Below are 17,963 nucleotides of genomic sequence, written 5' to 3'. Positions count from 1 at the left end.
TGAAAGTAAAAGAAGGAACACACAAAACATTCTCAAGAGTGATCAATATGGAGAGTTTGACTGTTCCTATGTGTGTGACTGGAACTTCTTGGCCATTTGGAAGTTTAACATTATAGGACACAGTAGCTGTTATTGCTGTAAAAAATATGGTGCTGCAGATCATATGATCTGTAGCTCCTGTGTCTATGATCCAAGGAACATTATTGATATCAAAAGATTTGTGAGAGTAAGCAGAGAAGCAAGTTATGATACCAGACATTGATGGTAGACTCGTAAAGTTGGCCATTGGAGAAGGTGTGGCAGCTGGACTTTGTTTTTCATGAAGCAACTGCAATATTTTTTGATACTGATGTGAGATCAAATTCATCTTGTCAACTTGAGTCTGAGGTAGATCTTCAGCTATAGTGACATTGGATTGTCTGGTATGCATGTTTGGCCGTCTTCCCTTGTTATGTAATTTATGACCAGGAGGATAGCCTATCAACTTGTAACATTTTTCTGCTAAATGTCCACTCATATGGCAATGGCTGCAAGTAAGCGGTGTAGCATTTCCTGCCTTAAAACAGTCTTTTAAGAGATGTCCTTGAATCTTGCAATGTGGACAATAGGGTCTGTTAAATGACCTGAAGGTTGTGGAGGTGTTTTTGGCAAGAAAAGCCATTGACTCAGGAGCAGACGTATGAGATAACATTTGGTGTTGTTTCTCCTGTTGTTGAATAAGAGAAAAAACTTTGCTGACTTGTGGTATGGGATCCATCAACATGATCTGATCTCTCACATTAGAATATGTATCGTTTAGACCCATGAGAAACTGGATTACACAATCCTGTTGGTATCGATCAATCAACATTTTCATCTGTCCACAGGAACACTCTGGCATGGGACAATGTAAGGTTAATTCATCCCAAATTGTTTTAAGCTTCCCATAATAAACACTGACTAAATCATTTCCCTTATTTAAGTTGGCTAGAGCTCCTTTAAGTTGAAATATTCGTGGACCATTTTGCTGGGTAAGTCTCTCACAGAGTTCATTCCAAATCTCATAGGCATTATCAACAAGAATGAAAGAAGACTTTACTGAAGGACTTACAGAATTATGAATCCATGAAACAATCATGTCATTGCATCTTTCCCACGCTTCTAGAAGGGGATCATTGGGGTCTGAAGGTTTTGTGATACTGCCATCAACAAAACCAAGTTTGTTCTTGGCTCTAAGGGCTCTCTTCATGGCTCTTGCCCAAGTAACATAGTTTTCTGTGGTTAAGGGATCAGTTACCAAACCAAGAACTGACGTATCTCCATGATCAAGTCGATATGGATTGTTTGGGTCAGAGAGGTTATGGAAACGTGAGGTTGATTTTGTAGTGAATGGTGGTATTTGTTGGTTTTCAGCATCTTTTTTCCATTTTTAGTTAAAGAACCGAAGCTCTGATACCATGAAAGAAATGCTGAAGGTTACAGAGGCTGAAAACCAAAAAAGAAAGAAAGGAAATAAAGAACAAAACGTTTTGGCTGCTTAATCTGCAGTACAAGCTTTCTATATTGATTGTCTCGTTAATTTACAATGAAGAAGCAGAAGGAATATATATACAGGTATCAAGGCTGACTCATTAGCCTTTCCCATGCAGAAGGAATTTGTGCCCACGCACAGTAGCATGGGTAACAGATTTTGTTATAACAATAAAGGAAAGCATAACTACCTATAGCTGTAAAATGAAATAACTGATTGTAGCTGTAAAATGAAAAAGATTACTAATCATCCTTTTTCTTTTAGCAACATTACATCCTCCTCCTCGTTCTTTAACAGAAGGTAAAATGAAAAAAATTGATTTACAAAAAAGGTATTTTTTTGAAGAAAAAACTATTAAATTTAGGTGGTCAAGGTTAATTTTTATCGTAGAGATTGATTACATGATTATAATGGAGTATAGGGACCAAGTTCTAATTAATTATAGCAAAGACTTCAAGGAGAAAAAATAGTACAGCATTTTACTAGAATATTTTGTTTCAGATTAAAGGAGAAGGGGAATGGATGAGCAAGAATTTAGACGCCTTCTTGATCTCTTCCCTGTTGTCCGTCCTCGCAATTACCATGTAAGTATTTCTTCTCTTCTTTGAATCGAATCTTAATTACTCTACTTTCAATGTTGAGCTTCCTTGTTTAAAACTAACACACACACACACACACACACACATTACTCGGTCTGTCTGTCTATTCTTCAAAAAGGAACTAGGGTTTATTGAATTTTACATTGTCAGTATCTTTCTTTTTTGCTACTAATTTATCCAGTCCTTTGAGGTTGAAAATGGGTTAAAATCATAACACCACAATATCTTGGCACGGTAGTGGTTTGAGCATGAAATTCTCGATTTTAGACATGTTTGAAATGGTGATTCAGTTAAATATTATGATGGAATGAGGCTTTTAACAAAATAAATTTGAAAGTTCTTAAGCGTAAAACCATTAGATTTTATGAAAAGAAAACGAATTAGAATTGAATAATCTGCATGTTTTGTGATCCTTTAAGTGGACTTTGATGTTCTAAATAAAGTCAAATCCGTCCTTTTGCCAGGTTAGCTATCTGTATTTGTATCTAATGCTCATTGTTTTGTAATAACTTTCTTCCGTATCAGATTGAGATTTACCCGTCAAGACAATCATCTTCTCGGTCATTTCCGGAGCCGGTATTACTGAAACTGCTCTTTAGATCTCTCTCCCCCCCTTTTCTTTTTGGTGTGTGCGTGTGTGTTTGTGTGCGTGGTCATACTGATGAAGTTTGCATGTCTGTATTTGTGTGTATTCTGTACTGCCTTCATTAATTCTCTCGTGCTCTCTCTGTATATTTGGATATACCCACAGCTGCATAGTTACCTTTATTTTTTTTTTATTTCAGATTGAGTTAGTCCCATCAGAAAGATCATCTCATCTGTCATTGCAAGTGATATTACTAAAACTGCCCCCCCCCCTCCTCTCTCGCTCTCTCTCTCTCTATATATATATATAATGTGTATGCAGATGAGACATTATCTTGTATCTGTAATCTGAATTGGTTTCATGCATTCTGTTATTTTCACAACAGTTCAAGTCTTGGAAAGAAGCTGAATGGGAGGAAGATAAAAAGGAAATCAACAATCAAGCTATTGATGTACAAGGCATGTTATCAAATAAAATTTAGTCTGCTTGCTTACATGCTTCTATCGTTGTTAGATAATTGAGGAGATTTCAATGTATTTTCCCATCATGAATCCTTGATTTTTGATGAAAAATCTCTTGGGCAGCTTTGGCCTGATAATGTTGAACCACTTTACTTAATAAACTTTCCTCCAAGTGATCACCAACTTTTTTGTTGACGAGTGTTGTGCCTGTCTGTCGTTTTTGGAAAGAGTCTTCCTTTCTGGTTATGTAATGTTGGTATGGAATTTGCATTATGTTAAGAATCATGAAATCATTGGCAAATTCGTGGGATCGGCAACTAAGATTCATAAAAAAATTTAAACACTTCATCATTGTTGATATTCATGTGCATTTATTGACTGTTTTCTTATGTATTTCCTTAAATAGATGCATTCTGGGAGAAGCTTAAGTTGGCAGTTGAGAAGAAGGTATGATTTGTTGCTTGCCATAGTATTTGCTGGCTTTGAATGAATCATGAAGCCTTCTTATGGGTACATTAACATATTCAAGGCATTTGGTGCATTGAGAAATTCATTTTTCAACAACAGTAAGCATGGTGGCTATCTTTTGAGAGAGAAAGAATTAACTTTATGTGACTTTACTTGGCGTGTCACTTGTGAGTCAGAGTTGAATCTGTCGAGATGCCTCTATCTTACTCCTGTTTTTGGTTTGTCTCCATCCTGCATCAGTGATCTGTTTGTGGATAGGTTGTTTCCCATTGAATGTTGTGCCAAAAAAGTCTTAACTGATTTATATCTGTTGGCCATCATGCATCATGCAAAAAAAAAATCTGTTGCCCCCCATCCAAACGAAGCGGCACAGCAGACTTATCGTTTCTTAGTGATAGGGATAATGAATTTTTTGTTGATGACAAGTTTTGGAGTGCTCTTGTGGATATACAGGTGGGTGCAGCAGAGGCCGAGAGATTTTCCAAGGCTTTCCATGAAGTTCATCGGAAACTTGTATGCATCATTATTTGAAATCATTTACATTTCCTGCTTAAGATTCCATTTTGCTATTATTGATGTCTGAAAATTAAAAAAAAAAAATCATCATGTCCAGGTATACGAAGAACTGAGTTTAGATGCTGCCTGCAGGTTTATAAGCTCATCAAAAAATTCCAGACAATAGTTTTTTGGCTGGCTCTGTACTTGTTCTAATATTTTTATTGATATGTTACCTATTTTAGTTTTCAAGGAAAGAAAGTAAATGGATCTTAATTTAGAACCAAGCTGTATGGCATCTTTGTTTTTGTTAATGTGGTGGTTTTCCATTTCATCCCCCCCCAATAGTGGATGATCGGAGGGATTTTAGCATCTTATGTTACTCAAAGCTGACTTGTGGAAATAAATTTTGTGGGAGTCTTAAAAGTTTTGAGCACAGTTTATCATACTTGCGGTGTTTCTTATTTATAAGCTCGGCAAAATTAATCATAGTTTAGAAACTAGCCTGAGAAGGTTTGTTTTTGTTTTTGTTTCTTTTATTTGCTGGTAGTGGTGGGTGGCGCCTGGCGGGGTAATGGCACAATCAAATTTCAACCCTCAACAATCAATTGAGTGTGCGGTTCATGTGATTTTGTAAGCGTCTTTGGACTGGAAATGCATAAAATTGATGTTTTCAATCCAAGTGTTGGTCAATTTGTGCGCTACTAAAGCCATCATCTAGCAGGCAAATGTGTAGTTTTTGACCCATCTTTCTCAGAGCTCAAGCCACTTCTTTGTCCAGTGCATCCAAAGTATGGACTTTTCCCTTTATATTAAATATATAAAGTCTATAAGTTGTTTCAAAGAGAAAATGTGTTTAGCTAGGCAGGGCAAGATGGGCAGTTGTGGAATTTGACAAACATAACATTAAACTCCTCGTTAAACCCTACTAGCATCATCTCGCTTGTATTGTATCTCCAACTCAACAAAACCCATTTAAGGAGCCCAGAAGAGGTTGCAAGTACTCAGTGTTCTGCAATCACTCTTTCTCTCTCTAGACTCAGTCAGTGCGTGCGAAGGCTGAAGAGGAGTGAAGATGGCAAAGCGTTTGATCCCGACATTTAATCGCATATTGGTGGAGAAAATAATCCCTCCTTCCAAAACCAACACCGGTATTCTTCTTCCTGAGAAAACCCCTAAGGTCATCCCTTTCTCTTTACTTTCACTCCGTTTGATGCATGCAGCATTGGAACTACTTTACTACTGTGCGTGATATGAAGTGTAATGAACTCTTTTATTAGGGAGGGATTCTCTCAACTCTAAGAGGCATCAGTGCTTGGTTAATCATAGCTAAACTAAACTTATGTCTAAGATTTATTTTTGCTGCAAAGAGTTGTATTGCATTACATTTTGAATCTCAAAACCTACGGCAACCACATACTAGAATCTGGGTTCTTTATGTCACCCCCCACAAATCCTCAAATTGAAGTGTTGAACATAAGCAACGTTTGGCTTGTAAAATAACTTTATTCCGAGTACTAAAATCTGAATTGGTTCATGCACGAATCCGAAACTTCAGCTTCAGTTTAATTGCTAACAGTAACGGTTAAGTGCCTTAGCTCAATTTTAAATGCTTTTGTTGGGATTGGGAGGTTCTTAGTTTTAATATATGCTTCATTGGAAATAAATTACTAGCATTCAAGTTCTCACGACTGCTTTTTTTTTTATTCCATGGTAATTGGCTCACCTTGATAGTGCAGCATGCTCAACTTATGTGTATGTGTTTCTTGCCAGTTTCATAAATTTATGCCAGACAAGAAAATCGAAGGCTAATTCTTATTATATTAGGATATTGACATGCAAACTTGACAAGATAAAAGATAAAAGATGGGATAAAATGAGAAATGAAATACACAAGAATTTACGTGGTTCACCCAATTGGCTACGTCATCGGGCAAGTATCGAAGGATTTTACTAATTAATGTGAGAATTATAACATGTCTCTAACTGTCCTCTACTTCTCTTCTTTCTCTCTATCTTGGTGTGCATTTCTCTATCTTGGTGTGCATTTAAGGATTGGATGCATTGCTTATTTATAGGCAAAAGTGAGGGGACAAATGCCATAAATTATGGAGGAATATATGCCAAACAACTCATCTTCCACATACTCCACTAATAATGCTAACAACTCATCTCGACTTATATTCCATCCAATTATATCAACAACTCATTTCCTACTTATTTTTGTCTAACAACTCATCTTCCACCAATTAGGTGGATTTAATTAAGATGAGTTGTTAGGTATATATTCTTTAACATGAGGTGATTAAATATGTGAAGCCAGCTAGGCAAGCACTAATTTGATGCCACTTGCCGCATTAATTGGTGTCAATTAGTATACTTGCAACACTAATTAGTGCCACTTGTAGCACCAATTAGTGCCTCTTGTCTTTTGCATGGATGCTTACCTATAAACAGGGAATGCATCCATGCCTTAATTCACACCACAAGAGAGAAGAAGTGGAGTAAGAGAGGGAAAGTAGTCCCATAAAATTATGAGGTATTTATGAGAGAGTAAGTGAGGTGTTTTCTCCTAGTAATAGAGAGATTTCAGTTGTTCTCTTATTAGTAGAGAGAGGTTGTAATTCCCACATTACTTCGTAAAATCCTTCGATACTTGCCCGTGGACGTAGCCAATTAGATAAACCATGTAAATTCTTATGTGTCATTTCTAATTTTATCATATCCCTTGCCTTTTATCTTGTCGGGTTTGTATGCCTGTATCTTAATAGCGGTATGTCAGTATCCTAAGAGATTTGATTGTAAAGCCACTTAATTAAATCTATCTAATTGAGTTGTTTGACAAAAATAAATGGGAGATGAGTTGTTGGCATAATTGATGGAGTATAAGTGGAGATGAGTTGTTGATGCTCAAGATTCTCTTAATAGTATTCCAATGCTCTCTACCAACAACTCATCTCGACTCATATTCAACCAAATTATGCCAATAACTCATCTCCCATTTATTTTTGTCTAACAACTCATCTTCCACCAATTAGGTGGATTTAATTAAGATGAGTTGTAGGCATATATTCTTTAACATGAAGTGATCAAATATGTGAAGCCAGCTATGAAGCTAGCTAGGCAAGCACAAATTTGTTGCCATTTACAGCACTAACTGGTGTCAATTAGTGCCACTTGTAGCACTAATTGATACCTCTTGTTTTTTGCATGGATGCTTACCTATAAACAAAGAATGCATCAATGCCTTAATTCACACCACAAGAGAGGAAGAGGAGAGTAAGAGAGGGAAAGTAATCCCATAAAATTGTGAGGTATTTGTGAGAGTAAGTGAGGTGTTTTCTTCTAGTAATAGAGAAATTTCAGTTGTTCTCCTATTAGTAGAGAGATGTTGTAATTCCCACATTACTTAGTAAAATCCTTCTATACTTATCCGTGGACGTAGCCAAATTAGGTGAACCACGTAAATTCTTGTGTGTCTCATTTCTCATTTTATCATATCCCTTTCCTTTTGACTTGTCGGGTTTGCATGCTAATATCCTAGCAGCGATACTAGAGCCTTCTTTATTGGTGTTGTTAACACAAAAGTTATTCGTGTATACAATTACAATTCACATTTATGGTACTATTCACCTATACGACACTATTCATCAATACAGTATTGTTCACATACGTTATTGTTGGTGTATAAAGAAAGTTAGTGCGGTGATTAAATACAGTCTAGAAAGTTCTGTCTAAAGAGATTAGTAATAGAGAGATTCACAAACGGTTCCACTTAAAACCCAATCTCCTTAGACAGAAGTTCCTAGACTGTATTTAATCATCGCACTAACTTTCTTTACACACCAACAATAACGTATGTGAACAGTATTGTATTGATGAATAGTGTCGTATAGGTGAATTGTAACTGTATACACGAATAACTTTTGTTTTAACAACACCAACCAAAAAGGCTCTGGTACCACCGTTAGGATATTGACATGCAAACCCAACAAGACAAAAGGCAAGGGATAGGATAAAATGAAAAATAAGACACATAAGAATTTACGTGGTTCACCCAATTTGGCCACGTCAACGGGTAAGTATAGAAGGATTTTACTAAGTAATGTGAGAATTACAACATCTCTCTACTAATGGGAGAACAACTGAAATCTTTCTATTACTAGGAGAAAACACATCACTTACTTTTTCACAAATGCCTCACAACTTTATGGGATTACTCTCTCTTCTTCTTTCTCTCTATCTTGGTGTGCATTTAATGCTTTGATGCATTGTCTATTTATAGATAGGAGTGAGGGGACAAAGGCCATAAATTATGGAGAAATATATGCCTAACAACTCATTTTTCACTCATACTTCACCAATCATACCAAAAACTCATCTCCCATTTATTTTTGTCAAACAACTCATCTTTCACCAATCATGTGAATTTAATTAAGTGATTTTACATTCTCCCACTTGAACATGAAGTTTCATAAATTGATGCCTGACAAGAAAATCGAATATTCTGTTATGCTATGATGTAAATCTACGTTTATTCATTTGTTTGATTGCAGCATACATGAGGTGATTACTGATTGTTTTTTTACCTCATGATTTCTTTTAAGGCTTCATAATTCTAGCTGAATTCTGGAAAAGTTGTTGCGGTGGGTCCCGGAGCTCGTGACAAAGATTGCAAGTTGATTCCTGTTACTATGAAGGAAGGAGATACTGTTCTTTTGCCTGAATATGGAGGCACTGAAGTGAAACTCGGTGAAAAAGAGTGAGTTTTTACTGCCTTTTGAGGTTTTGTTCCTTCTTTGGGTTCGAGTTTCTGGTGGATGTTGTGCAAATTGTGTGCTAGAGTTGGCATCTGTGTGTTAGCTTATTTATTTTGTCTACACGGTAGTATAAAAAATATCGTGGTCCTATCTCTTAGGTATTTCATGGCCCTTATTACCTGACACTAAAATTTGGACAGATCAAATTATATGCAGTTTGAGTTGGCACCTAAATGCTCAATTGAACCATGTAGCTTCGAGAAGGCATATGCTTGACTCATAGATCCATGTAGATTTAATAATTTGGTAGGCTATGGCAGCTAAAAGTCTCCTAAAGTCACACCGGGGGTGATCAAGTAACTAGCTTTAGTGTAGTTAAACGCTGTTAAATAGGATTCAGAATTCTACAATGCATGATACCGCATCCTATATGATTTAAATTTGTTTTGCTGACTTTAGAATTTCTAATGGCATGGAATGCATGTTTATATGTTTGAAGGAATACCTATAATGGAAGATGATTTGGCTTGATACAGTTTTTGAAATGAACCAGTTAATTTCCAGTACTATTTGCTTTTCTGCATTGGGCATTGTTGTTAATAACGCTTGCAGTGTATTTGACTATAGTGAGTTGATATATGGAAATTGGTTTTTTGCAAATGCCTTGAAATGGCATTGTGATGTGAATGAGATCAGGATGGGTATTCTAGGGAGCTTGGTTATCTGTTCTTCTTTTGGATTGCATGCATTCCCTTACATATTACAATCATTAGATCAATCTTGACTCAGAAGAAATTTTATCCTGCAGAAATAAGATCCTTACTCAAAATATGAAAGATTTGACCCATTATGCCGTCCTTAAAAGGGTCATTGCTGCATAAATGTAGATTTCGTGATTTTTTTGATAGTCTGGTGCTTTCTTGTATTGACTTTTTGGTTAATCTTGGCTGGTTTTGCTACCCAAACGGGATGTGCATATGGTAAGAAGGTACAATAGGGAACACTTGTTGGATAATTGGGAATTCGGGTTAAATGCAGGCTTAAACACTAATTTCTTTTCTATCATCTTTCCTTTGGCAACCCCACGAGGTTGGCCTAACGGAGAAGAGCTGGGTCTTGATAGTGTGCTCTTGTCGAGGATCCCAAGTTCGACTCTTGCCAGGTGCCAAACAATTCCATGGGTTTGGGCAAAACCCATGAATTAACCATGCTGCACTCGCGGGAAACTCCTTGCCGAGGGCATGTGCATCCCCGGGATTAGTTGGACCTTGGCCTGGATACCTGGTGCTAATAAAATAAAAAATACTTTTCATTGGCATGAAAAATTAACGAGTTTGACAGCAACTCAAAACGACAGCTGCTTTTCTTGCTGCTGCTAAAACAGCGTGTTGCACAAATGCATTTATTTTCCTCTCATTAGACGATTGCTCGACACAAATACAGTTTTTGATGATGTTTCGTTGTGGCTTTATGCACTGTTTCAGGTATTTTCTATATCGAGATGAAGATATCATGGGAACTCTTCATGACTAATTCAACATGCTCCTTCACATTAAAGACTTGAAAGCTAATCGAGTTACTGCCTGTACTCTGTATTGTTTAGATTTTGGTTATTGTTGGTTCCTATCATTTTAGCCAAGCTTGTATCAAACTTGAATGTCTTGTTTATCCTTGAGGGAAATCAGGTTGGAAATAAGTGTGCTGCCCGGAATGGAAAGGGCAAACTTTTGTTACTTCCCATTTAAGGCATCTTCATCAATCATCACTGTGAGTTGTGCTTTGCTTGCTTTTCACTGCCAGTTGTACTGGGAGGACTGGAGAATATTTAGGGTATGTTTGTGAGGGATTGATGAGGGAAGGATGGACGCGGGGAGAGGGACGAGAAGTGAAGGATTGGGTATTTCCTTTGTTTGGTGAGAAAGATGAGGACCCAAGAAGAATTGGAAAGATCGCTCCCGACAGACCCTTTAAACTATATTCTGACTTTTGAGTTCAAGTATCTCAGAATGAATCTTACAACGCTGGAAACATCCCTTTGAAGGCAAGCATAAGAAGGATCAAACGTTCTTGACATTTGACATTGCAGAAAAAGGCAAGGCAAGAACACAAGTTTGGAGCCACCACGGACAAGTTTCGCTTGGTCCTTGCTTCGCAGTTGACGCAGTCATGCCACTAACGGGCGTTTGGATTAGAACCAAACATCTAGTTTCGCCATTAATTGTGTAATTTTTAAAAGGGTTAGGAAACTACTTGAACAAAACCACAGGTGGGATGGTCAGTTGTGTACGAGGAAGCATCATGATCATATGAAAAGGTTCGGCAACTCAATATTGCAGTTTTCTCTGATGTTTTTATGCTACTGTGCACTTTCAACTTTCAAGAGGACGTGATCTAAAATGCTGGATTTAAGTTGTTCATGGGCTGTTGGCCCACATGTATGAGCTGCTTTGCTCCATTCATTCTGTTCTGTCCAGCCCAGTAGCTGGACAGAAAGCTTCACAAAGTTTTATGGGATGAGCCTCCAAGACCATGGGATCAAGAAAATTGAAGAGGTCGACCATCTCTTTGGATAAAATAATGCCTTTTGCGATGGATCATACTATATAGAACTCTTGCTCTCTTTGACGGGCACAGAATCAATTGGAAGGAAAAGGAAAACAACGGCTTTATCATACGGATGAACAACTAAGCAAATGTTTTTAAAGAAAAAGAATTCAATCTAATCTCATGCTATCTGCAGTCGAAAACCACCATGATTTATGCAGTGTAGCTCGATTATACAGAGCGTAGAATAACGTGATGCCATCGATGAATGAAGATATAGCATATATATTTGCAGTTTTATCTATCCAAGTAGTTATTTTTAAGATACGACCCAAACATGAGGGTTTTAGACTTCAATTTTTCTTGAAACGACTGCTTCAACATCATTGCTTTGGTTGATTAATTCACAAAACAACGGAAAGTTTTAACACTGTCATTATAACAACTTCATTAATGGCGGCAGTATCATGTTACTTTATTTCAATTTATATGGAAAGTAAATACTCCATGGAGTGTGTGTGTGTGTTCTTTTCATTACATTCCAAATTAATCAATTAGTAGAGGCATTGGATTTTTGCAGAAATCTAAAACGTATTTATGCATTTAAACACTGCTTGATACAGCTCAAATATACGTGAATATATACGTGGACAGCATAAAGCCAAGCATTAATTAATATGATCATTACTTAGCAAACAAAAAAAGCTTCAAAAATTAGAAAACCACATGGCTTCATACAATTACATATATATATATATATGAAGATTAAGCAAGCTTTCACTAGCTAAGTATTACCTATTGTGTAAAGGATTGGGACCCGTATAGACTTTCCTCTTCTCATCACCCAAAGTTGCATCACCTTCTTTATCTCTGTCTCCTCTTAGGCCACCACCATGAGATTTAACAGGACCCGTTAACTGAGTTGAAGACCCAGTGGTCTTGAAGCTTCCGTGCCTGGCTGACCTATCATGAGCAGATGAAGTTTCTAACAGCAGAAGTATCAGAAACAATAGCGCTAGGCAAGCCAACTCTTTTCTTAAACCCATCAGCTGCCTCCTTCTGTACTTACATGTATCTCAGACCATGCATAGAATTCTTAGCCAAAACCCTCCAAAAAGGAACGGAAAAGGAGGGAGGAATTTCCTTCTTGGATCTGATTTAAAAGGCCCTTCAAAAGGAAGCTCAACAAAAGTAGAAGAAAGGTTGTAGTTTGGAATGGGAGACTAAAGAGTTTTTGCTTTCTTTGTTTTGGCTCTTTTTGGGTACGGTTTTTTTTCCCAGTGTGTGTCTCCGCTGGGTTACTTTTAGAAGTTTGAGCCTCTGAAAATGAGGCTAGTCAATGAGAGGTAAGAGTCAGAATGCATAGGGTTTGGTGCCTGAAAGGAAACAATAAATATGGTGCAGAGAGAGTTTCTGGATGCTGATCTTCAGAGCCCATGTTAAGAAACCTTCATACACGGACCAGAGAGAGAGAGAGAGAGAGAGAGAGTTGCAGTTTCCGTTGGCAGATTTTTGTTATGTTGCATAAACCTACAACACGGGAGGGAGGGGGGGAGGGGATCAGATGGGTATCTTAATCTAACAATATATATTAATACTCCTGGCTCAGGTGATTATTGATACAAAATCTTTTCTGAATTTATTTTCACTTGGCTGGGGGAGTCTTTTGCAAGAAGCTAGCTTCTTTTGCTTTGTACTCATGATGAAAGTGCTGGCAAGGTTTCCTAGCAGTAGTAGGCCTTTTGTGTAGAGACTGGTCAGTGGAGAAGCACATGTTAACATCAGGAAAACTAAATCCAAAAAAATTGTAAAGAGGGTTGTTGCTTTCATACCATACATCATTTCAAATGATCTTATTTTATTGTAAGAGATCTCCTTAATTATCATAAGAAAGAAGATGCGTGAGAGAGTTGAGTGCTATTCATTTCTTCCACAACAAAATATGTTTTTTGCAAGATCAATCCATTTGTTCATGTTGTTGGAATATATATTCAATCAAGCAAAAAACATCAAGAAGCATTGAAGAGATAGAAATAACAATTGAATCACAAACTCATTGATATATTATTATTTGTATTTATTAAAAAAATAATTAGTAATTATTATTAAACTGTAATAATAGTTTTTTATTGGGTTTTAGTTGTATAGCTTTATTTCGTGAGATCTGGTAATGGTATTGATGATCTTTATGATCCATCTATATATATAATTGAATTTTCTAAGAAAATAGGAGCACTAGAATAGGGATTTATTGCGAGCACATATATTAAGTTTTATATATATATGGTCCCTGTAAATAATATAAATCATATTCTAGAACCTCACTAAATAACTTAAACTATTTGAGATGGTTTTTAGATATGATATCATGTAAATGAACTATCTTAACTCAAAAATTTAAGCTATTAGGTTAAAATGATTCTTTAACATGGTATCAGAGTTTTAATAACCAAACAGTCACGAGTTTGAATTTTACTGTTCTTATTTATTTGATAAAAATTAAGCACAAGGTAGTATAAACCTATGCAAGTTTCAAGCGCAAAAAGCTTTAACTTGAAGAGGTGTATTAGATAATAATATAAATTATATTTTAAGCTATTGGATTGAAATTATTTTTTAATATTTTTTAATTTGAAAAATAAATATCAGTTTTACCGTAGGATGATAAGCAGGTCATTGCACGAGTAGTCACAGACCATGCACCAAGTCTTCCACTACATGGACTTCGATCACTCCCTTCAGACTTTTTTTTCTTTTCTCTCGGTCTCGAGTTTAATCAATTAAAAATGGTCAAACTGGTAGGAGCCGACCAGGGGGCGGTGAAGGTAGAGGGAGAGTTGCATACATGGAGTGGCTTTTTTCCTTAGAAAAAATGATGCTGTCTTCCTTCACTTTACATAATCACACAAAGGAAAGCTAATATACATGAAAGTCATGAATAATTGATGTTAGCACCTGCTAAAGAGGGCCCAATTAGTGACCTAAAAAACTTGATTAGAACGAAATTACTGAAAAATCTGTGAAGAAATTAACCTCCCTTTCTTTCACCATTGCTTTTTTAACGCACGGCCTGGATTTTGTAAATAGCATCCTTTCCGAACTTCGAACTCTAAAGGCATTAATTGTATGCCTGATATATATCTATCACTGAAAATTAGGGGGTGGAGTTTTGGCAACAAGACAGGCAGGTCTCCACAAAAGACAAGAATATAGAAGGTCGTGCCTGCAGAGAAATTTTTGTTTTTTCGGTGGAAAATGTTTTTGTAAGAATTTGATTTTAAAAAAATATTTTTAGATTATTTGAATATATTAATATTAAAATAAATTTTAAAAAATATATTATTTTGATATATGAAGTAAAGAGCAGAATTAGAGCTGGGTTTTAATTCATTTCGTCTTTTGTAGCCGAGGAAAAAACAAAAGATCGGAGACAGCACCGATTGATCGTCCATTTTTGTATTTACTTCATTCCCCCTCCAGTACCTGGACATGATTTGTCGACTTATGCATACTTCCAAGATCCTGGAATAATGAATGCTATATTTTATTTTTCTTCGTGTACAAAAGCACATTTCTTCTTAAGAAAAGTAGAAAATTATTGTTCGAAAGACTTATCAGGACTTTTGAAATGTGCATTCTACATGTGTTTGTCTCTACAAATGTCCAATTATAATTATGAATCGGGGACTCTTTTTTTGACTAATTAACTGCTGCGTACAAACTCCATTAGGATAACAATATTCGAGAGGGAAGGTGACATCCCGATCGATCAATCGAGTCCTGCTTGTTGCTATGAGAGAGAGGGTTAATTAGTGGTTTCTAATGTTCGGAATGTATTATTGATGTTTAGTCAAGAACATTATAATTGACACTCAAGATTCTAATGCAGTCAGATTTAGATTCTTAATTAATCATCTTAATTTCTTTAATTTACTTATTTCATTTTTGATGGATAGAGACGAGGTTGAGTTATCAAATTTAGATTCTTGATTAATCATGTTTGTTTTTGAATTAATACAATATTCTTGCTGTGGATATTCCTTCAAAAAAAAAACACATGTATACCAAAGAGGACATGCATGCCGGATTTTACATTAAACGAGCTTCGAATTTAAATTTCATAAATACTGGTATTTTCTCGTCCATGTTTTTCCTTCCCGTCGCTAGAATATACAAGAGGATTAACTACAAAAAGGTTATGAACTCCATGCGAGTCCACGATGCAAAATTCTCTAACCACATGCTTACTTATTAATCCCGTTGGCTGCTAATCTTCTCAATTCAATGAGTTAATGAATGCCTAATTAATCATGCAAGATCCACGTACGGTACTCTAGCTTAAACAAGTGTTCATCTTATAGTTTATTAATATGTAATAACGAAGGCATCACCTGTTATATATATATATATATTGCAAGGAAACAACTTGCTGCCTATTGGTACGTTAGAGTACCTTGCAGTCTTTTAATGTCCATGCAGATCTAAACTGCAGCTACTTGGTGGAAAAGAACAGGGATGTCCTCTCTGGCTTGAACACCAGGCCATCAAAGATTCAGAATTCAATCCATAATTGAACTCCTTCATCTCTCCTTGCAAGCTAGCATGCATTGTGACTGATTAGCTGGGCATTAATATTGGAGAATATTAATGGACAAGCCATGCACCCACCACCCTCCGAAGTTGAAGCTGTGGGCAAAGCGAACACTTTGAGAGTGCTAGATGGCTTTGACTGACTTGAGAGCAGAAAAGAATTACACGATCAGACAGTCTGGCTATGAGTATACTAGGCATCATTGAGGCAGAGAAATGTATGGTGGTGGGCAATCAATTAGATCGAGTCGTCACTCTCTTTATTTGTTTGCTTTTCTGTGTAACTTTTCTTGCTGGTCAAGGTCACGGTGCTCTACCATCATTGGGATCTCAACTACTTCCATAAACGCTCACACCTTGTAGCCCCATGCGCCTTGTTTCCTGGCCCATGCAACTCTCGACAGGCAAAGCAAAACCGATCCAAATGATATCCACACAGAAAAGAAAAGGTGAGCAAGTTCTAGAGCAATATGGTTCCAAACATCTTTTTCTGTAAAAGTGACTGACATGGGAGCAGAGCTCAAGATGACACCTTGGTGTCTCTGTGTGTGTGTGTGTGTGGTAGCCAGACAACATTCGTCCATTTTATAAAGCGAAAGGAGAGAGTGCACTACTCTGACGGGGATTTGCTTAATTTGCTATATATTGCAGCAACAACTGGGAATAGCTGTAATCATCAATGGAACATTAACTTTTATAGTCCTAATTAATTTACTACCTCGTTCTTGATTTCTTATCATGTTATATATCAAGGTTAGGCAGCCGGGACGACAGGGACTTCTTCTTCTTCCTCTTCCTCTTCTTTGACTAGCTGGCTTCCACATAATTATGTTTCTTAACCACTACCTTTTGTATGGAAAAGGTTGATACGCAAAAAACAAATAATAATAATCATATTCTAATAAATTAGTACTAAACATTTATAATTTATGATTTTAAAAGATAAAATTATGTCATTAAACATTACTCCCGCACTAATTAATAATTAAATCGTTAATTTAAAATTATTATTTATTATTATTATCATATAATCACAATAATAAATTGAACTTCAATTATAAAGTAAAATTAGAAATTTAAATTGATTTTTATATATATGGTCTGCAATACATTATCATGATAATAATTATCTATATTGAAATAAAATAAAAAGGAATTTTTGTTATTCATAAAATAAAACTTAGATAAAAAATAAACGTTAGATTATTAGGTTTGTTTAATGAAGCTTCATAATAATTTTATGTGTTTTTAAAAATAATAAAAAGATTTGAGTTAGGTATGGGTCAGGAGATAAAACAAACGAGCCATTTATCCTTTTCTATGCTCTAATTAATCCAAGTGAAATCAAGTTGGATTTTTACTATTTCTGCTTTGCCGCATTCAAATCAAGCAAGAACTCAACTCAATCGAGTTCAGTGGAATGTCGGATATTCGATGACTCGTAGTTCAGCAATGAGCATTCCCCGCCTCAAGTTAGCATTGAACTATTGCCCATTGGCCTGTCTGATTACTTACACGTCTCCTCTTTTTTCTCTTAATATTCCCCGATCTCGGCTGCTTTTTTCTTCTTCTTTTTTATGGCTGTCCTAATCGAGCAAACCGCGTGATCATCTACGGAGAGTCTAGCACAGGCAATCTACCACTGATTCTTGTTTGAGATTATTCATGTACATATATTTATTTATTATTAGGTATTTTATTTAGTGTGTTATGTTGAATTTTATTTGGGTTTATTTGTTGAGTTTGATTTAATTATTAATGGATATTTTATTTAATAAATTATAAGCTTAATAATTAAATTTTTAGAATTTATTTATTATTTTTTAAATATTAGACAGTTTTGATGATCCACTCTCTCTTCTTCAGCTCTGCTTTTAAGCTTCTTCTCTTCTCTTACTTATTTTCAATTCTTGATTTGACCTGCATCAACAGCCTTCCCCTTTGTGGAAG

General features: G+C 36.0%; 2 protein-coding genes across 2 annotated transcripts; both read left to right on the top strand.

Annotated features, from left to right (window-relative positions):
- The first annotated feature begins 1,939 nt into the window (after positions 1 to 1,939).
- On the top strand, positions 1,940 to 4,406 carry LOC118027619 (uncharacterized). The gene is made up of 6 exons (XM_035031014.2): positions 1,940 to 2,094; positions 2,635 to 2,685; positions 3,081 to 3,153; positions 3,563 to 3,603; positions 4,078 to 4,137; positions 4,238 to 4,406. The coding sequence occupies exons 1-6, from the start codon at positions 2,029 to 2,031 to the stop codon at positions 4,304 to 4,306; spliced, it is 360 nt and encodes a 119-aa protein (XP_034886905.1). The 5' UTR covers positions 1,940 to 2,028; the 3' UTR covers positions 4,307 to 4,406.
- A 137-nt stretch (positions 4,407 to 4,543) lies between these two features.
- Positions 4,544 to 11,238, top strand: LOC118027620 (10 kDa chaperonin, mitochondrial-like). The gene is made up of 3 exons (XM_035031015.2): positions 4,544 to 5,299; positions 8,742 to 8,881; positions 10,364 to 11,238. The coding sequence occupies exons 1-3, from the start codon at positions 5,195 to 5,197 to the stop codon at positions 10,410 to 10,412; spliced, it is 294 nt and encodes a 97-aa protein (XP_034886906.1). The 5' UTR covers positions 4,544 to 5,194; the 3' UTR covers positions 10,413 to 11,238.
- The last annotated feature ends 6,725 nt before the right edge of the window (positions 11,239 to 17,963 follow it).

This window comes from Populus alba, chromosome 9, assembly GCF_005239225.2.
Source record: "Populus alba chromosome 9, ASM523922v2, whole genome shotgun sequence".
Classification (NCBI taxonomy): domain Eukaryota; kingdom Viridiplantae; phylum Streptophyta; class Magnoliopsida; order Malpighiales; family Salicaceae; genus Populus; species Populus alba.
This window is presented reverse-complemented; position numbering and strand designations above follow the sequence as displayed.